This window comes from Actinia tenebrosa, unplaced genomic scaffold, assembly GCF_029948245.1.
Source record: "Actinia tenebrosa isolate PJP-AT-01 unplaced genomic scaffold, QUT_ActTen_1.0 PGA_scaffold12__29_contigs__length_12842862, whole genome shotgun sequence".
In the NCBI taxonomy this organism is placed as follows: Eukaryota; Metazoa; Cnidaria; class Anthozoa; order Actiniaria; family Actiniidae; genus Actinia; species Actinia tenebrosa.
In genome coordinates, this window is record NW_028292572.1 from 2,217,652 (window position 1) to 2,236,578 (window position 18,927).

The window sequence follows — 18,927 nt, forward strand, 5'->3', positions numbered from 1 at the left end:
AGAGATCTCTACACTGACTATTGAGTGTCGCAGAACACTTCCCTCGGAAGCAATACGACTGAAAATTGAACAAAACATGTTAAAACGAATTTTGTTATGGTTTTTTGATAAATGCTTTAGATTAAAGTAAAAATGTTTCCTTACGTTCTTCGACTGGAATTTTCTTCTTCCGGCGTAGGCCGTCCACTGCCGGCCATTTTTACTGTAGTATAACTTATATCCGGTCACGCGAGTACCGTCATACATGCCCTCAGTAGCAATAGCACTTATGACCTTCACCTAAAAGTATTTAAATAGCAGCATTAAATAGGAAAAAACAGCCTTCAATTATTATCGATATACTGAAACAACCTCTGGGCTGATCTAAGTCAGGGCATGACTAGCTCACAGATGGAACCCTGAAACAACCTCTGGTCTGATCTAAGTCAGGGCAGCATGACTAGCTCACAGATGGAACCCTGAAACAACCTCTGGGATGATCTAAGTCAGGGCATGGCTAACTCACAGATAGAACCCTGAAACAACCTCTGGGCTGATCTAAGTCAGGGCATGGCTAACTCACAGATAGAACCCTGAAACAACCTCTGGGCTGATCTAAGTCAGGGCATGGCTAACTCACAGATGAAACCCTGAAACAACCCCTGGGCTGATCTAAGTCAGGGCATGGCTAACTCACAGATGAAACCCTGAAACAACCTCTGGGCTGATCTAAGTCAGGGCACTGCTAAATCATAGATCGAATTATGAGGTTTTCCCATTACACTACCTCTACTCCACGCCCCTTAACTCCCAGCTAGAATACTTTTAAATGTTACTAATGTGTTATTACCTTTCCAAGGTCGATCTGTAAATATTGTCTTTTATCTGATTGCCCTGCGCACCACGCATTGAATCCATTCAATCGGGCATTGACGGGCTCTTTGTTTCTTCGGAAAGTAGTCGCTTTAATTTGGTCATTTCGTATGCGTCCGCTTTCCATTCCAAGCGCTATCTCGCAATCTTGGGATTAAAGTTTGAACATGGATAAGCTACACATTCTAGAGCTACTATAGATCCTTAGTATCAGGTTTACCGCTAACAGCTAGGGATCAGACCCAGCATCAATGGAATTAAATATGGCGGCTCTTCAAACGACAACGTCGTTATGACGCCTTGATAAATGTCGAAAGTTTGAAGGAAAACGCCTGACGTCGAATTGCTGTTAGGTTGCGACACCTAGCAAGAACGTCTTGCTAAAGGTCTCTACTATATAGTTTGTTCAAGATTATTTGTTTGTGATGAGCAAATACGTGGTCGAGAGCTAGGCAGAAACCAGTTACCAGGGCTTGTGGTTCTGGCATGATATACTTGAAGCATCAATAGATCTCTTTACCTTGGGCGTAATTTTCCCCCATTTGAGACCACGTGTCATTCCCTAGAGTATCATTTCTTTGTTTAACTTTTGCACACGAGAAGACATATGAATATGGATACAACTCAAACAAAGAATCTTATTCTCAAGGGAATGACACGTGGTCTGAAATGGGAGAACATTACGCCCAAGGTAAGAGGCAAGAAGTCTATTATCCTCGCTCTTAACTGAGGTTTCGATATTCTGTGAAATCAGATATTCTAACGGCTTGTTGTGAAATTAGTTTTTCACTGCCGCCAGTCAAGAACATAAAAGGTACCGATTGATTACTTTTCATTGACTGCAGCAAAAAATAATTTCAGCGTGCGGCTTGCAAATAGGGAGCTCGCAGAATATCAAAAACAGCTAAATGCAGGGCATTTAAAAATAGTGCCCTTGTGTTGTAAGAATACCTGGTTTTACAAACGTGATTGCGATGTTTTTGCCTTTGCATCCTTTCCATAATACCAGAGAGGTTCCATCTTGAGCCAAGCCGCCGTTAGGATGAACACAGAATCCGCTTTCAACGTGCTTTAAAGATTTACCTAAAGACCGTCGGAGTTTGGATTAATATAGTGTAGTTTATACAAAGTAACTTAGTTTACGATAACCCCGGATAGCAAGCATCAGGAAGAGTGTGGGAATCAAGGGTGGTGTAGTGGTAGTATACTCTCCTCTCAGAGGTTGTTTCAGGGTTCGATCTGTGAGTTAGCCATCCTATCAGCCAGAGGTTGTTAAGGGTTGATCTGTGAGTTAGCCAGGCCCTGACTTAGATCAGCCTAGAGGTTGTTTCAGGGTTCTATCTGTGAGTTAGCCATGCCCTGACTTAGATCACCCAAAGGTTGTTTCAGGGTTCTATCTGTGAGTTAGCCATGCCCTGACTTAGATCAGCCCAGAGGTTGTTTCAGGGTTCTATCTGTGAGTTAGCCATGCCCTGACTTAGATCAGCCCAAAGGTTGTTTCAGGGTTATATCTGTGAGTTAGCCGTGCCCTGACTTAGATCAGCCCAGAGGTTGTTTCAGGGTTCGATCTGTGAGTTAGCCGTGCCCTGATTTAGATCAGTCCGGAGGTTGTTTCAGGGTTTGATCTGTGAGTTAGCCATGCCCTGACTTAGATCAGCCCAGAGGTTGTTTCAGGGTTCTATCTGTGAGTTAGCCATGCCCTGACTTAGATGAGAGAGTTTGCTTCAGGGTTCGATCTTTGAGTTGCATCAGCTCAGAAGTATAGGGTATTGATAAGATTGGAAGTTTTAAAGGTATCCTAATGATACTGGATGTCACTTACCTACTCTTTGAAATTTGGCTGACTGCTTAGTACAGCTTTTTGCAACCACAAGTTTTGTTCCATATGTAGCAAGACTATCTTTTGGGCAAACCATGTTTCCAGTGCATTGATGTATCAAGATTCCTTCATTGGTCAACTTAAACAGTATGTTTGTATTTCTGACATGTTCTAAGGGTTTAAAAACGAGCTCGGAAACGTCGTCTGCATCACAGAAACCGTTGTCAGCGTCAACAAACAAATTGTTGTCGGATCGTAATGGTGTTGTAATGCTAGCTTTACGCACTAAAACACAAAAATAGAAAGAATAATGAGTAATAGGAGATAAAATAATTGAGTGTTTCAAAGCGAAAGTAAAAGAACTCCGGGAATGAAATCGGATTCTTTGATGGGAAAAGACGTAATTCGTTTTGATGCAAAATTTACCCATTTCAGACCACGTGTCATTCCCTAGACAATACGATTCTATGTTTAAGTCATATCCATATTCATGTGTCTTCTCATAGAGTGAAGGCATTTAACCCGTGAAATAAAAATGAATAGTCAACGTGTAATAGTCAAATAGACACAAAAGAAAAAAATTAAATTAAGGTCTACTAAAGTGTATTAGTCTAATATCTATTTCACTGGTTTAATGACTTCACTCTAATTACTGAGCAACCGTTAAACAAATAAATGATACTCTTTAAGATGACATTAGATCTCTAATATAATAGTGCACCTCGACAAAAAAAGTCTATTGAACAAATAGCCCTCTGTTTTCAAGTCGGGTGTTCCCTTAATTTCGAACTGAATTACCAGCGAAATAATTAGAAGTTTTGTCATGTTATAAGCCCTATTCGATACAGAAACACGTCTCCAGCAAAATTCACCTTTATCACATCCATAGATCTCTGTCCTCATACAGATATGTTTTTGCCAGTGTTGTGGATTGATTCTAACAAAACGGGCTTTTATTCGACTTGGAAGTCTTGATATTTTGATGCTGTTGTCAATATTGTTTCCAATCAGCTCCTTTAACAACAAAGTAACACAGTTACTTATTATCATCATCGTATGACTCGACTGTATTAGCTTACTGTGAAATACTTACTAAATCATTAAAATGGCAGGCTGTTCCATCTGATTGGTGATCGTCTGGAGGACACTAAGTGAGCAGTCATCGAAACATTAGTGATTTAGATATGACAAGGTAGCAAGAAATGAACTAGAAGTAAGCAAGCAAGAAAACAGGGAAGCTAGCAACGTGCGAGGAAGCACTCAAGGAAGCAAGGAAGCAAGGAAGCAAGGAAGCAAGGAAGCGAGGAAGCGAGGAAGCGAGGAAGCGAGGAAGCGAGGAAGCGAGGAAGCGAGGAAGCGAGGAAGCGAGGAAGCGAGGAAGCGAGGAAGCGAGGAAGCGAGGAAGCGAGGAAGGAAGCGAGGAAGCGAGGAAGCGAGGAAGCGAGGAAGCGAGGAAGCGAGGAAGCGAGGAAGCGAGGAAGCAAGGAACCAAGGAAGCAAGGAAGCAAGGAAGTCTACTTCATTGAATGCCAGCCACGCGCAACGTTGTTTGAATGTTACACATGGTGTGTATTCAATATTGTTCTCTTACTTGGCCTGATTGTCCAGTGCAAACCTCGGCTACATCACACGGTCCTTCAGCCTTTCGACATATCGATCCAGTGGGTGCGTACTGACAGTTCTTACAACATTTGTCATGCTGATTACTACACTGAGACGAAGAATGAAGTCTACAAGTCTTGTGGTTACAGCATGGATCCACAATGGCACAATTCTAAGAACAAATACATCAACTTCAGAGTTGTATTGTGTGTTTGTATTTGGACTGAAAATCTGTACAAGCTACGAATCATTGCTTCTCTGAAAGGGTGGCGTAGTGGCGATAGCGCTCGCCTCGCACCAATGCGACCAAGGTTTGATTCCTCGATTAAGTGTCGTATGTGAGTAAAGTTGATTGTTGGTTCTCTCCTGTGCTTCGACGGTTTTTCTCCGGTTTCTCCGGTCTTCCTCCCTCCTCCAAAAATCAACTTCTAAATTCTATTTCGATCATAGAAGCAGAGGATTGTTAGACAGTGGCTATTAAGTGCTACCATCTACGACAGGGCAGAAAAATGGGTTCTACTTTCGACGTTTATGCGTTAATAAGCTTTATATTTCATAAACAGACTCTTTTGGGGCTGACAAAACAAAACACCAAAATTTGGGGAAATTTAAGGAATGTGTATTTGAGATATAACGCCCTGAACGTTGGGAGAGATGATATTTTGATCGAAGTAGAATTGCTCGAGGTTAGCAGAATTTGTTTGAAAAGTTTAAAGCACAAGAGACACGAATGAAACACTAAACGTTTTTTAGCATGAATGAGAGAGAAAGAAAAAAATGCGAAAGTAGCAACCTTGTCATTTTTCTGCTCTGTCACCATCTACTATATACTGTATATATAAAAGTACCTCTTTTGTGCCACAGTCACATTCTTCGTCAACCTCCTTGATTCCATTTCCACATTGAGGGTTAATGCTCTGGAACAGAATTGATACAAAACTACCATTGTTGTTTAATTCTACAACATAGGTTATAGCATTATCGCATTTAATTTTTATCGTGCTGTTTCTTAGCTCAAAAACTGTTTTTCTTGCTGATTTGCCGTAATCTCTGTAGCTTCGCTATCCAGCGACAATCCAACGACCTTTTTGCTATTTATATTGAGTTATACAAGATTGGACGATTCAATACCTTGACTGGTACGTTGTACAAACATTTATCATCAATCTTTTGAAGATCTCTCAGGTTGCAATCAGAAAACCCTGGTACTCTTGTTCTGTGTGAGGGTACAAGAAGTCAAATTTTTTGTGCTCAGTTTTTCAACTTCAACTCCACTTTTATTGACACATGATGTATTGATAGAAAAGTACAAAAACGTTTTTTATATATTTACAAACGAAAATAAAAGACGGACAAATAACAAGAGTAGTTTGCGCTGCGCATATATATGTGTGCCGCAGACGTCTGTGCCGCATATGTTTAATGAAGGTAATGGATCGGGCATGGATTGAATATGGATCGGGTATGGGTTCGGGTATGGGTTTGGGTTTGGGTTTGGGTTCGGGTATGGGTCGGGTGTGGATCGTTTATGGGTTGAGTATGGGTCAGGGATGGGTCGGGCATGGGTCGGGCATGGGTCGGTAATGGATCAGGACTATATGTGTCCCGGTATGGGTCGGGTATGATTCGGGTTTGGGTCGGGTTTAGGTCGGGGATGGTTCTACTATGTGTCGGGTATGGGTGGGATGAGAAGGGGAGAGGAGAAGGGAATTGAAGAAAGGAAGAAACAAAGGTCACCATAGAAGTGAACATCACGGTGAAGTGGTCCGGAGTTTCTCCCGCGAGAAAGAAAGCTATTACTGAAAAGTACTTTTGCGAAAGCGCCTCTGGAATTCAGGGTATACTAACTATGTAATTGGGGTTTTTTTTGTTTTTGTATCAAAAGAGACACGACAATGCTCTGATAGTGAAGAACTGAAGACCCTCGGGACCACTAGTGCTAGCAGCAGAATAAATAGTAGGTAAGGGTTTGCACAAATTTTTTAAGTATAGCAATTCGTTTTATAGCGAGTTTGATCAGCAGAAATCCGCCAATATAAACCCGTATTATCAGAACAGAGTTACTTCGCGATATCATGAATCGCGGTACAAAACGTATTGCCATTTTGAGACGCCAATTTGGGATTATATTGACGGCTTCGCGACTAAGGCAAATACGGGATATATTTTCCCCAACTAGCCGCCAATATAAACCCGTATTAGCGTCATAAAATGGCAATAACCTCTAATCATTTACTAATGTACTTACTTAAATGTCCGCATTATGCATCCACGTGGAGTCAGACATTTACAATTCTTAACTGCAAAATAACAGTCATATGAAATCAGATATGAAGCAAAAAACATATAATATAGGAAAGCTGTTGTATATTTAGCAATTATTTGCTGTCTTAGTATAAATACACAGGTGATTCTTTCAAAAAAAAAAAAAAAAAAGAAGATAAAAGACATTTTTTCCCGGTAACAGCAACAAAGCGGCTGGCCGCCATTTTGGATTTTCGCTCGGGGTGATTATCGTGTGATAGTGTGAGTTTCTCGACCAATCAGCGCGCGAGATCTTCTATAATCACCTGCGTATTTTTACTAATAGTTAATATTCCACCTTTTGAACCCGTCAGACATTGCGATTTAACATAGTGTACTCACGGTCGTCGTGGTCAAAGCCAAAATTGTGACCCATTTCGTGAGCTAGAGCTATCCAAGGACCAACAATGCTCCATTCATTCCACTTCAATCAATAAAAAAAAAATGTTGAACTATCTCTAAAAAGGTAAACGCGCTGCTCAGGAGCTGTCTCTCATAGCGCCAAAAGTAACGTTTAAATCTAATTCGATATAGAAGGGCCTAGCTGAAATTCATTGAGTGTAATAAAAGTAACCCCAATAGTTTGCATCGTTTTGTGCGTGTGTGAGTCTAGTTCATGCATGTTGTAGCGGGTTTGATTCTAAGCTAAGCCGCACATTCGATGATGATCCTATACCAGACCATAACATCCTCAGGGATGGACCATTGGATAATTAAGGGGGAGGTTACAGGAATTTATGTTGCACGATATTTATTTTTTGTAACAACCCCTGAGCACAATTTTTGTTTGTTTGTTTGTTTGTTTGTTTGTTTTTTGCTCGATATTTCTTTACTGAAAGGACAGGCTGCATGATATTTTTTTGTAGGAGAAGTGCTTGCTTGATATTTTTTGGGGAGGGTTTTCGCAACTTGTTCTGAAGGATTTTAGTAACTTACATCATACCTATTTTTAACAATTTTCTAGAGCTTTCTGGAATATAAACTTATACATGACTTTAGGCGTGAAACTTATCAATGTCTAGAACTTTCTAGAATTTTCTATTACTCGTACATTATTCTAGAATCTTCTAATGAACACAACTCCTCAGTTATCTAATGATCCGTCCCTTGGTATAATATTCAAGGAACCAGAGGTGTAAATACCATCGACCGTGTCTCGTTTTCTTACTGGACTCTAAAGATGACTTCCACTCAAGTTGTCGAAGTGTCAGTCACCACCAACAACAGTCTTTCTCAAGACTACACTCACCTGGATGATCACACTTCACAAAAAACTTCAAGACCTGGTTTCAAACCATTTACTCTTTTCTCTTAATATTAAAGGAGTAAGCGTTTGTCCTCACCCCAACAACACCAGTTGATCTAATAGTACACATTTCCCTCATGTAGGCCATTCCTCCGTGGTCTGCCCATTCTCTGCCCCTGGATCAACACAATCAAACCAAAAGCTCTTAGGCTGCGTTCATAATGTATGGCAGGGGGAAGGGGGGCCAGGTGAAAAGTTGAAATGTCCAGAATAATTCTTAACACCCCCCTTAAGGTCATGCGAAAAAATACGATCCCCCCTAAGCAAGGCTTGTAGCTTCTTCCAAAATTTGCACATGCCCCCTTTTTCCTACCAAAATTTTCCCGGCCTTAGGACTGTTCACAGCTCCATAAACAGAATTCATTGTGGTCTAGATCAGATACAAACAACACCAAACTAGCCACTCCACTGGCTGCATTTAAGGGTGCAATGTCGAACGTTTATTAATTTAGTTTCTTTGGAAACTCTTATTTGTTTAGACTGACATCATATGCTCAACACTGAACGACCTAAAGGATAAATGCAAATATAACTACAAGGCATTATGAACAAAAGACGTTTGCACCCAACCTTAACCACGATGAACCATGTTCACTATCTCAGAAAGGACTATGTTACCGACTTAGAAGTATCATATTTTTACGTCATCACATTTTTTGATCGAAAGAATCATGAGTAATCCTTGAACTAAAAGCTCATTGGTTCATTCAGTTATATAATGAAACGGACAGGTCTCTAGACTACTTCGACAGTACGGCGGCCATCTTGGATTGCAAGGCATTGTGGGATATCCAGGGGGCAAATAAAGCTTCGTTACAGTAATGACGTTGATTGATATTAACAGCTCACCACAAGAGAATACAACAAAAGATGAATTAAGACGGCACATCGATCGCCTTTACCCAGAAAAGAAAGACAAGCACACGAAACTATATATATTATCCGTCATCTTCGTTTTGTTTTGTCCCCTGGCTAGATGGCCGTCGTATCGTTGAAGAATTCCATTAATAAGTAAGTACGCACATTAATAATTCGTACATATTTATCTTACCTCAAGAGGTGCAAAACATCGCATTCGTATTTGTCTACATGTTTTTCTCTGTATTTTTGTAGATTATTAAGATCTTCGCCAGCTTTCTCGTTAAACGGTACCAAATCCTTGTGGGTCCATATCTCTAACGCTTTGATGACAATGCGGATGTTGATCTTCTGGTAGATCTATGAAAACATGTTTTGAAAATTTTCAAAATTGGACGAGCCTTTAGGCGAACTTTCAAAACATCTATAAATTCTGAATTGTATGAGAAGATTGTGCGATTTTTTGTTTATAGTACACTCAACAAAATTGAGAAACTTAATTGGGACTCTACAGAGTACAATTCGGGATTTAATTGTACTCCTCTTGTCCAATCAGAATCGTGTAATTTTGTTGAGTGTATTATAGGGTCGGAAATACCCCTTAAAACATTTGCTTGGGATAAAACATATGATAGATTATGATAAATCGTTGCGTTTTTTCCTACTCGCCTCCAAGAAGCGAGGTTTGCTCAAACAGAAAATAATGACATTGTTTTTGTCAACATAATCAATAGCGCAGCGCAACCGTGACGTCATAAAAACGAAGACAAAGGCGAAATTCGGACAAACAAACTTACAAGTTTACTTTCAGCAGATAATTTTCACAGCCGATCGCAGTTGATCTTAGTTTACATGGGTTATTATTGTAACTTTAAGTAAAAATAATAAAATCGGTTCGTATAATCCTCGTAGCGGTTAAACAGAATGCAATGTTTGTCCGAATCTTTAAGCTATTTTTAGAATCAGTGCGCTGCGCTAGTGCATAACGTTTGATAGAATAGTAAAATCGCACAGCTTCCTCTAAGACGTAAACCTCTCTAATTAAGGCAGACACTATAAGAGCTGGTCCCGAAGGTATCCAGGTCATTTTACAAGCAAGCTTACCATATCGATAGCATTGACTAAATCAAATATTCTTCTTTGTACGTCACTTGTATTTCTACCATACTTATCGTACTGTCAAATCAAAGAAGAAAAAGAAAAAGATTCATCGTAGACTATTTGCAAACAACTATACATTACCAACGCACCAACCTAATTGTTTTTCTAGATTGAAAAAATGCTGCTAAAATGTTATGTTCAAGTTCATTTATAAAGGTATGTTTTTTCTTTTCTTTATTTAGTTAGTATAAATGCATGCTGCTTATAACTGTAGATCGAGAAAACACTGATTTAGACTTGGGAAAATCCTGATATATAATTAGTGATGGACTATTAGATAATTGTGGCGGGAGGGGGGATGCAAGGAGGAATTTATTTTGCATGTTGCACGATATTTATTTTACTTTTTATTTACTTTATTTTATTTGACCGTCAATCCCTGCACGTAATTTCTTTTTGTGATTGCTCGATATTTCTTTTCCAAAAAGAGAAGTTGTACGATAGTTTTGGGGCTGTGAAGTGCTTGTTCGATATTTTTGGGGATTTCAACTGACTCTCCCCCTGCACCCTTCCCCCTCTCACTTGCTCATGCTCCGTCCCTTAGTTGGATTGCTCAGAGAGTTGTACTTACGATAACTTTGTCAACGATAATAATAAGCTCCGCATAACGTGTCTTGTTAACAGGAATGTGCGAGCGGAAAAGAGGGTCAATAGCTAAGGAACGACGAATCTAAGAAATATAATATGTAGATAAATTAAATTTATTTTCTCGTGTAAGAACACATTCCTTCAATAAACATGGGTTATGTTACCCTATCGCCGAATCTCTTCTTCACATTGTTGGTAGAGACATCGTTGGTAGAATTTCTTGAGCTCGTACCTTTGAAAAAATGTATGCGAAAAGAATACAGTTAAGAACATTTGAGTATTGATGAAAGGAAATAAGAGTAAAGCATTAAGTTATAGTATAATTCTGATAAGCTTTCCCGGAATTTTAGGAATGCGTTGCATTGTGGGGCATTTTGAGGGACGTTTTCATCAGCCAGTTCACGTGTTATGCATCAAAAACGAATTTTTTGGAAAATTTACACGACAATTAACGTTTTAAGGCCAGTTTACACTGGCTATTTTTGCTGCGATTTTTGCTGCGATTTTTTTGCGGTTTTGTCCATAACAAATAATGGTAAAGAATTTACTTGTAAAGTTTTTTTCAGGGTACCAAGATTTTCCTAGACGAATGTCTCTTTTGAAGGATGAGACAAAAGATTTCATATTTTCGAAAATTGCCACAAAAATTGCAGCAAAAATCGCCAGTGTAAACGGAGCTTAATGCTAGCAGACGCAATTTCACGCAAGCGCAAGAGAACGAAGGATTTTGTTTTTCTTGCGTTGGCTTGTGCTTATGCTAATGTTTGCGTCGGCTTTCAGCCGATCTGAAATAGTGACGTAGAAATGACGTCACTGCAAAACTGAAGTGTCACGAAGCTTGCGAAAATTAATCAGCGAAAGTAAAAAAACATGCCCGCCTTTGGAATAAAAATATAAAACTCACGAATTATTGTGTCACTATTATCAAGCGCGTATCAGTATTTTATTTTTCTTTTGGTGGTTGCAAAAATTTACAAAACCTCTGTTTTGTAAATTTTCTCGATTCTGATTGGCTAACTTTTTCTCCTCAGATCACCTGGTTGTGTCGCTAGTAAGAACCAGGTTATATGACTATGAAAGCGTTCCCTAAAATATCTCCAAGATGCAACGCGTTCTACAAGTTCTCGGCTAATATACCACAACTGAAGTCTTGTGTAAAGTCTGAAGTCTTTGATCCTCTTGTTCGTATTATTCGATGCGCATTCAAACCCTTAAAAATAATAAAAAATAAATGAATGGAATTAGGATTCATTTCAACTCATGCATCTATATTATTACATCTGTTTTTTATACAGCTATTTCAACAAAAAAAAAAAAAACGATGTCGTCGCCAAAGGCGATAGGCGGTAGGTCATTCCGAGACGGAAATGCTTTGGTTCAATACAAAGGACATTGAATCAGTCGCAACACTAAGGTCCATGCTCTTGACGAGAATAAGAAGCAGAAACACAAGTCATTCCAGCTATTCTTGATCTTGGAATGACCTATCTCCTATCGCTTTTCCGCGCCCATGCATCGCCTATTGTCTATCGTCTGTGGCGATGACAACTTTTTTTGACCAGGTATATGCGTACCTTTGCTCTTAATGGCATTATCGAAAAAGTTTCACTCTCATCTTCTATTATTCCACTAAAAAAAAAAGAAAAAATAATTATGACCCACCATGGTTTGGCATGGTTTACGCATTAACATTAAGCCATTTAGGGATGGACCATTCAGGAGGGGTTGCTTAAATCCCCCCAAAAATATTGAGCAAGCACAATTTTACAATAACTTACAAATTTCTCGCGCGCTGATTGGTTATTTTTCATCATCAATAAGAGGACAGACAGATAAAGCTGATGTCAACGAGCGCGCGCTCTTTCCGTTGGTTGTTTTGATCGCTAAAAATGAGAAGTTTTTATCGTTTTTGTTATTGTAAATAACAAAGACATCAGTTTTTTATATGTCCATTCGCTCCCCTACCAAAAGACGTCGCAGTGTTTATTCAGGCTATTAGCCAGTAGAATAACCAGTTAGAGCGATCGTCATATCGTGGCTATGTTATACATACCTGATACCGTCACACGTATCCAGCATCACAGATGATTCGGGATGACCTTCAATATGACCTTGATAGTGACATTGTTTACCTGAAGACTGATTTTAGGTTAAGCAGCATTAAGATTCTTAAACTTCTAATTCAACGCATTATTTTCCTTAAAACTGATAATTCAATTCAAACCTTTTTATCTATTTGTTTTCCTTCTTGATTATATAAACGTATAAAGAAGTCCTCTGAGACCATAGCCCTGGAGAAAACCGGGATAATCGTAAATGTATAGCGGTACGTTTTTAAAAGGAATTATGATTTGAATCCCCCGGGGGGGGGGGGGGGGGCACTCCCATATATGGACTATACATGGAAGATCCGCTGAACAGGGTATGGTTTCTCAAGCTTCTTGTCATAAACAGGGTATGCAATTTCACTCAAGTTCCAAGTTCTTCCTGAGTTTCTTGTCATATTCAGGGTTTCTACTTTCGTATTGATCGAAACTGGTTATCATGGTCGTAAAAAAACGATACGTGAGGTGACATGATAATTGAAACAGGAACTCAGTGCAATTAATTATATCTTTTGTCATAAACAGGGTCTACAAATTTGATTTTTTTTTGTCATAAACAGGGTACCCCTTTCAGAATCCCAGCGGAACACCCCTACCCAAATTCTGGCGGAGTACCCCCTCCGGGTTTGAACCTTGATCTCAAACTCACTCGTTTCGAATGACATCGAGGACTAGAGATTTGCCAAATGCTTTAACTCGAAACCTTGCTTCATCATAGCTTTTCTGCTGGAAAAAAAATCACGTTCAAACAGTTTATGATAAGCCTGGACTTGACTGGAAAAGATATGTTAAGTTTACGAGTTTTGTTAGAGCTAAAAGCTTTACTAACTGTATTTCCAGCTGGGATGTCTCGTCGCGTACGATGATGGAGTCGCTCTGGATACACGATTTGGACATTTGCATTGTTCAAATCCTCCAGGCCATCAACATAGTGCGCAGAACCTTAGTGAACCACGGGTTGTGCAGGGCAGATAAATAAATAAAAAGAGCATCAGTATACTAGAGTGAAGGCATTTAACCCGTGAAATAAAAAATACTAGTCAACGTGTAATAGTCAAAAAGACACAAAAGAAAACAATGGAATTAGGGTCTACTAAAGTGTATTAGTCTAATATCTTAACCGTTAAAGATAGACTGATAAAAAGATAGAAAGATAAGTCATTAAATTCGTGAAACAGATGTTAGACCAATACAATTATTATTTTTATAAACTGAGTAACCTTTAAAAAAAAAAAAAGAATCCACAGGAAGCTCCGGGCCGTAACCAGGGGGGAAACCAGGGTGCACGTGCACCACCCTCCCCATAAAAGCTTTAGGTCCGCTCGTCTATCTCCTTTTGCTTTAAAATTGCATGTAACTGTTTTTTGATTAAATGAAGACCACTTTGCATCTGCATATTGTAGCATTTTTAAGAATCACTCGGCTATTATCCCTTTTTTATTTTCTTTTATTTATGGTTATGCTTTTTTTTTTTTTTTGCCTGTGCACCTCCTCCCCTGAAGATCCTTGGTTACGCCCATGAAGTTGATGTGGACGAATTTGACTCATGTTAACCTGGAAAATGCATTTTTTTACCCGGCGGCGTTTGAAGTTTTTTTATTGTTTAAACTAGAGATTAGCTCCAACAGCTATGCATCCCGCTAGCGTGGCTCCCCGCCAGTCAATACCCTCATCACTGACGTATATGCCATACTTACTTCGTAAGAAGCCAACGTCTGCGCAAAGAATGACAAGGAGAGCAGAAATAGTACGAACTGAAAATCATAAAATAAAAATTACAAAAGGACAAGTTGAAAACGGAGTAGCTTCTTAGGAGTTCTATATAACATTTATTTTGTTACTACATTAAAAGTTAATTGAATCATGAGGAGAAATAATTTATCATACGTACGAATCATGCAACGCTACTAGTTTGTTTAGTGTTTCGCCTGACGTGATGGGTAAACTACTTACCACCCTTACCAGCTATTCCAGCCATGTCTTGGTGTACACAAGACCGTCCTAAGGGTTTTTACGCTCACCAATAGATTGAATTATCAAGTAAGTTTATATCGCTCCTCACTTCGCCTGCGCACGGCAATAACAAGCTAAAACATCGATATGGCTCACAAGTTATATATGAACAGGACGCCAACTGTGAGAGACGGACACTATATATATATATAGCATTACGGTTTAAAGGATTAGGAGTGACTTGATACTCATGATCACCATGAACTTGGCCAGAACCCGCTATAGACCCCTCGTAGCACGTCGGAATGCAGCCCAATTTGGAGAACATAACAATAGGTTTCCAATTCTAAGATTGAAATTATTTGGTTTTGTCCTCCATATTGAGCGGCTTTGACGTCATAAGAAGGGGGTCTATTGAGAGGCGTAAAGAATGAAGAATACAGGCAGCTACAATAGGAATGAAATAAAATGGAAATGAAGGGAGAGCAAAGGACAGGAAAGGAAAGGAAAGGAAAGGAAAGGAAAGGAAAGGAAAGGAAAGGAAAGGGGGAGAATCATATCGTGGTTGGGGTTCCTGTGTTGCTGTTAGTCACGTGCTCTTGATCTTGTCAGAAACAAGATGGCGGAAGGTTGCTTTTGGTTTTGTGCTGCAAAATTCTCTCAAATACTTCTTTCAATTTACTCGACAACTGCATCTTAAGGTAAATCAATATTCTCTCTTAGCTTGTAGTGTTTTTACTGGGGTAATTTAAAGATATAGTCAAGATATTTCAGTTTATTGTTACCCCTGCGAGCAGAGGATTTTTTAAAACCCTCTCCCATCTCCAAACCCTGTTTTTTTCCTCTCCCCGACCGTTGGGAGATGGGAGAGGGTTAAAAAAAATCTGCTGCTCGCGGGGTATGGGAGCCGTGATCTTCCAGTGAGAAGGGGAGTTATATTACTCCCTTTGTATCAAGTGAAATGATTGAAAACGACACATGAATGAAAACAAAAAATTCTTATAATGATAAATCCAATGGAATCCATTCAACATGACTTGAACAACTCTTTTACTGTGCGACTACACCAACCAAGGTCACCCAGACAAAGTTTCATACGAATATTCCCCTTCACAGTTCCCTGCGCCATCTTGAAAGGTAGCCGTGCCTTTGCGTACGCAAGACAAACAGTGAGCTTAACCGCCACCCGGTTAGCTCAGTTGGTAAGAGCGTCGGTCTGTTGTGCGGGAGGTGGTTGTTCAAGCCTTGGCCGGACCAACACTCAGGGTCTTAAAATAACTGAGGAGAAGGTGCTGCCTTTGTAATTACATCTGCAAATGGTTATAGACCTTCACGTGGCTCGGATGATCACTTTAATGGCGGTCCCGTCCCTAATTAACTAGAGACGTTAACAGAGGACCACAAGTTTATCAGTTGAATTACTGTCAAGTGTTATCCTCTATAAACAAAGTTAATTATTATTATTATTATTAGCTTGCAATGATAGAGACCTTTTTTAACACCTTGCACAATTATTTGCATGTCTCTATCATTGCAAACTCACCGTTCATCTTGCTTCGATGCAAAGGCATGGCTACCTTTCAAGATAGCGCAGGGAACTGTGAAGGAGACTATTAGCCAATCACGACTTAGTATGTAAATAATGGAAACATATTTTACTTTATGTGCATGTGTGTATGATCAAAAGTGAACAAGAAATAGTCTACCCAGAATTCACTAATTTATCTGTTATGCAGCGTTAAAAAAGTAATTTGTGAATTTGATATAAAATTTGTTTGGGTGGTCTTGGTTGATGTGGTCGCATTGTAATATATGCACACCTTTTAGATATCATTTTCAAAATCGACTGGAGATCACCCCTACCATTTGAAGAAAGGGAGAACCCCACTCACCCCTCCCGGGCATCTATTATGTACACTTTATTATATTTAATACGACTGTACTATACTGCATGGTCTGGGTTGTTCAAAAGCTTGATTAAACTAATCTAGGAATAGGCCTAAACCAAGATTAAATATTCTAATCATGGGTTATTTAATCCGTGGTTTAAATACCATTGTTCAAAGCTAGAGCTATAAGTTGGTTGATTAAAGTGCACCTAATCCATGATACGATACTTTCAGTATTGATTCTACATAATATGAATAGCTGAATGGTGAAATATTTCTTCATTTGAATGTTGTGTCTTTAAGGTATGAAGGTTTTTACCTCCATTATGTTACTGACTGTGACGTCACCGCTTTTAAGTGTATTTGTTTTAATTTTTATTACTAAACACTAGCCCTTATGAGGCATCATAATTACAATGAACATTGTAGAAACCTTGAGTATAATAATGATTATTTTTAAAAACTGTTTCTATGAACCGGTCAAAATTTGTATATTTAATGAAGCCTGGGGTGACGTCACAGTCAGTATCATATTGGAAGTATAAACCTTCATAACTTAAATATGCAGCATTCAGACAAATAAATATTTCACCATTCAACTATTCACTATTTAATTCTAGATGAACACTAATCGTGCTTTGAACAGCAATATATTCCCAGTTTAAAATTTAAACTCCCATTAGGCTATTTAATCCTAGATTAGCACTAATCGAGCTTTTGAACAATTGGGCCCTGTATTTTAGGGTAATAGACTATACTACGGTTTTACTGCGCTTCTACACTGTTAAATTATTCGTGTAAGAGTAGAGGATTGTCTCCTGGTTCAATAGCCTATCCCATAGGCATAACACTAATGTACTAATAAATCACTCATGATTGTAAGCTGCACAGCTGCTAATAGCGCCTTAATATGCAGTCCGTAAACTCCTCCACTGCAATGTAAAGCGCATTGAGACATTGTGAAATGCGCTATATAAGAACCCCATTATTATTATTGACTGTAATACCTTGTTATATTGTTATACTCTGATAGATATATCTTTAGGGACATAAAGCACAACCCCCTCCTGATGATAAAATGATGATGCTTCCCATGACTAGCATTTGGCAGTGAAATAATTTGTTTTAATTAAGCATTGTCATGGTTATTTTCAATGTTGCCAAATGATGGCTATATATTTTTTAGGAAAATAATTGCCCTCCCAAAAAAATGCTAAAATTAGGAATTTTACCTACCAAGTTTAAAAATAATGGCCCTTTCTTGAACAATGTTGGGCTAGAATAGAACCCTTGCATGTGACGCCAAAGCAGCTCAATTTGGAGTATAAAGCAAAAACAATTCAATCTCCTGAGAGGTGGAAACCTATTTCTAAGTTCTCCAAATTGAGCTACATTCTGACAAGCTGTAAGGGGTCAATTGGAACTTGCCCAGTCAAATCTTTGCCTTTCTGGTCGTTTTGACCAGTAACATTGAGCCAGAAACAAGATATACTGAGCTGAAACTAATTTGGCCTGTATAATCATGACTGGTGACTGACTGGTACTTATTTGGTAAAAAAACTAATATTGGTAAAAGTGGTCTATGTTCTGGTGAACCATTTTTCAATGAACCCTTCTCAATATTATCTTGGGTAATATGAAAATTATAGAAATTAGACTTTCTTTTATGGAAGTTGTGGCATTTCTTTTGTACTGTATCATTGTAGTAACTCATATTCAGTCCATGCCTAAACTCAAACCTTTTTTCATTTTTGTCTTTTTTTCTATTCCCCAGCTATGAGTAATCAGGCAATGGACAACTTGCACTGACAGGAACAAACTTTGGGAATGAAAAGAGCAGCTCAACATTAGTAAGGGGGTGAAGTTTCAGCTCATAATGTTGACTATAGGATAAATGGCATTAAATATAAAATGGAGCAGCAGTAAGGGGGACTCGCGGTCACCCCTCGGAATTACACGGATATTCCCCGTGCTCACGTAACAGCGTCCGAGTCGGGTATTACCCGCGCGCTGATTCCCTTACTGCTGCTGGGTACCGTAAATGGAGGTTAAGATATTTTGTTGGATATACGATGCATGAATGTAAAAAGTTCACCAATGACTTCTGTATGATTTGTCTAAGATCCAAAGTTAACATTCCAAAACCCAAGGGTTTCTGGTGTTGTGGTAAGAAAATGCAAATAGAAGACGACACGTCAGCACAGTGTTACGAGTGTGGTAAGAATATTCGTAATGCCGTACCAAATGCTACCAAAGAGCAATATTACGCCAATGGAGGTCGTAAGAAAACACCTTATAAGAGAATAAAATACTTTAGGGACTGGATGAGTCATATCCAAGGTTATCGACCGGTATATTTAGACAACGAAGTAAAGAAGAAAATCATAGGCCACTTAGAAGAGCCAACCCCACAAAGTCTACGGAAAACGTTGAAAAAATTAAAGCTAGGGAAATATTACAAAGCTATTCCCTATCTTTTGTCTGAAATTA

At 38.9% G+C, this 18,927-nt stretch overlaps 1 protein-coding gene and 1 long non-coding RNA gene across 6 annotated transcripts in view; one reads left to right on the forward strand and one right to left on the reverse strand.

The window, feature by feature from the left end:
• LOC116296342 (uncharacterized) overlaps window positions 1–14,718 on the reverse strand; it is a 33,454-nt gene extending 18,736 nt beyond the window's left edge. For 2 of the 5 annotated variants that reach the window (XM_089028196.1, XM_089028193.1), the window contains exons 1-25: window positions 14,549–14,717; window positions 14,293–14,349; window positions 13,425–13,537; window positions 13,245–13,318; window positions 12,715–12,781; window positions 12,544–12,629; window positions 12,065–12,119; window positions 11,628–11,700; window positions 10,655–10,722; window positions 10,474–10,572; window positions 9,846–9,917; window positions 8,935–9,101; window positions 7,921–7,999; window positions 6,920–7,001; window positions 6,522–6,573; window positions 5,405–5,489; window positions 5,122–5,190; window positions 4,263–4,445; window positions 3,765–3,818; window positions 3,544–3,685; window positions 2,675–2,956; window positions 1,804–1,935; window positions 830–999; window positions 145–279; window positions 1–58 (exon numbers count right to left, since the gene is read on the reverse strand). The exon at window positions 1–58 is cut by the window's left edge and continues 9 nt beyond it. In XM_089028196.1, the coding sequence (XP_088884322.1) occupies window positions 1–58; window positions 145–279; window positions 830–999; window positions 1,804–1,935; window positions 2,675–2,956; window positions 3,544–3,685; window positions 3,765–3,818; window positions 4,263–4,445; window positions 5,122–5,190; window positions 5,405–5,489; window positions 6,522–6,573; window positions 6,920–7,001; window positions 7,921–7,999; window positions 8,935–9,101; window positions 9,846–9,917; window positions 10,474–10,572; window positions 10,655–10,722; window positions 11,628–11,700; window positions 12,065–12,119; window positions 12,544–12,629; window positions 12,715–12,781; window positions 13,245–13,318; window positions 13,425–13,537; window positions 14,293–14,349; window positions 14,549–14,573 (2,479 nt within the window). In that variant the 5' untranslated portion in view covers window positions 14,574–14,717. Of the gene's footprint in view, window positions 59–144; window positions 280–829; window positions 1,000–1,803; window positions 1,936–2,674; window positions 2,957–3,543; window positions 3,686–3,764; window positions 3,819–4,262; window positions 4,446–5,121; window positions 5,191–5,404; window positions 5,490–6,521; window positions 6,574–6,919; window positions 7,002–7,920; window positions 8,000–8,934; window positions 9,102–9,845; window positions 9,918–10,473; window positions 10,573–10,654; window positions 10,723–11,627; window positions 11,701–12,064; window positions 12,120–12,543; window positions 12,630–12,714; window positions 12,782–13,244; window positions 13,322–13,424; window positions 13,538–14,292; window positions 14,350–14,548 lie in introns of all 5 variants that reach the window. The other 3 variants (XM_089028195.1, XM_089028191.1, XM_089028194.1) reach the window with 2 other exon arrangements.
• A 417-nt stretch (window positions 14,719–15,135) lies between these two features.
• LOC148911928 (uncharacterized) lies at window positions 15,136–18,535 on the forward strand. The gene is made up of 2 exons (XR_016119459.1): window positions 15,136–15,249; window positions 18,212–18,535. It is a non-coding gene; the product is annotated as an uncharacterized LOC148911928 (long non-coding RNA).
• The last annotated feature ends 392 nt before the right edge of the window (window positions 18,536–18,927 follow it).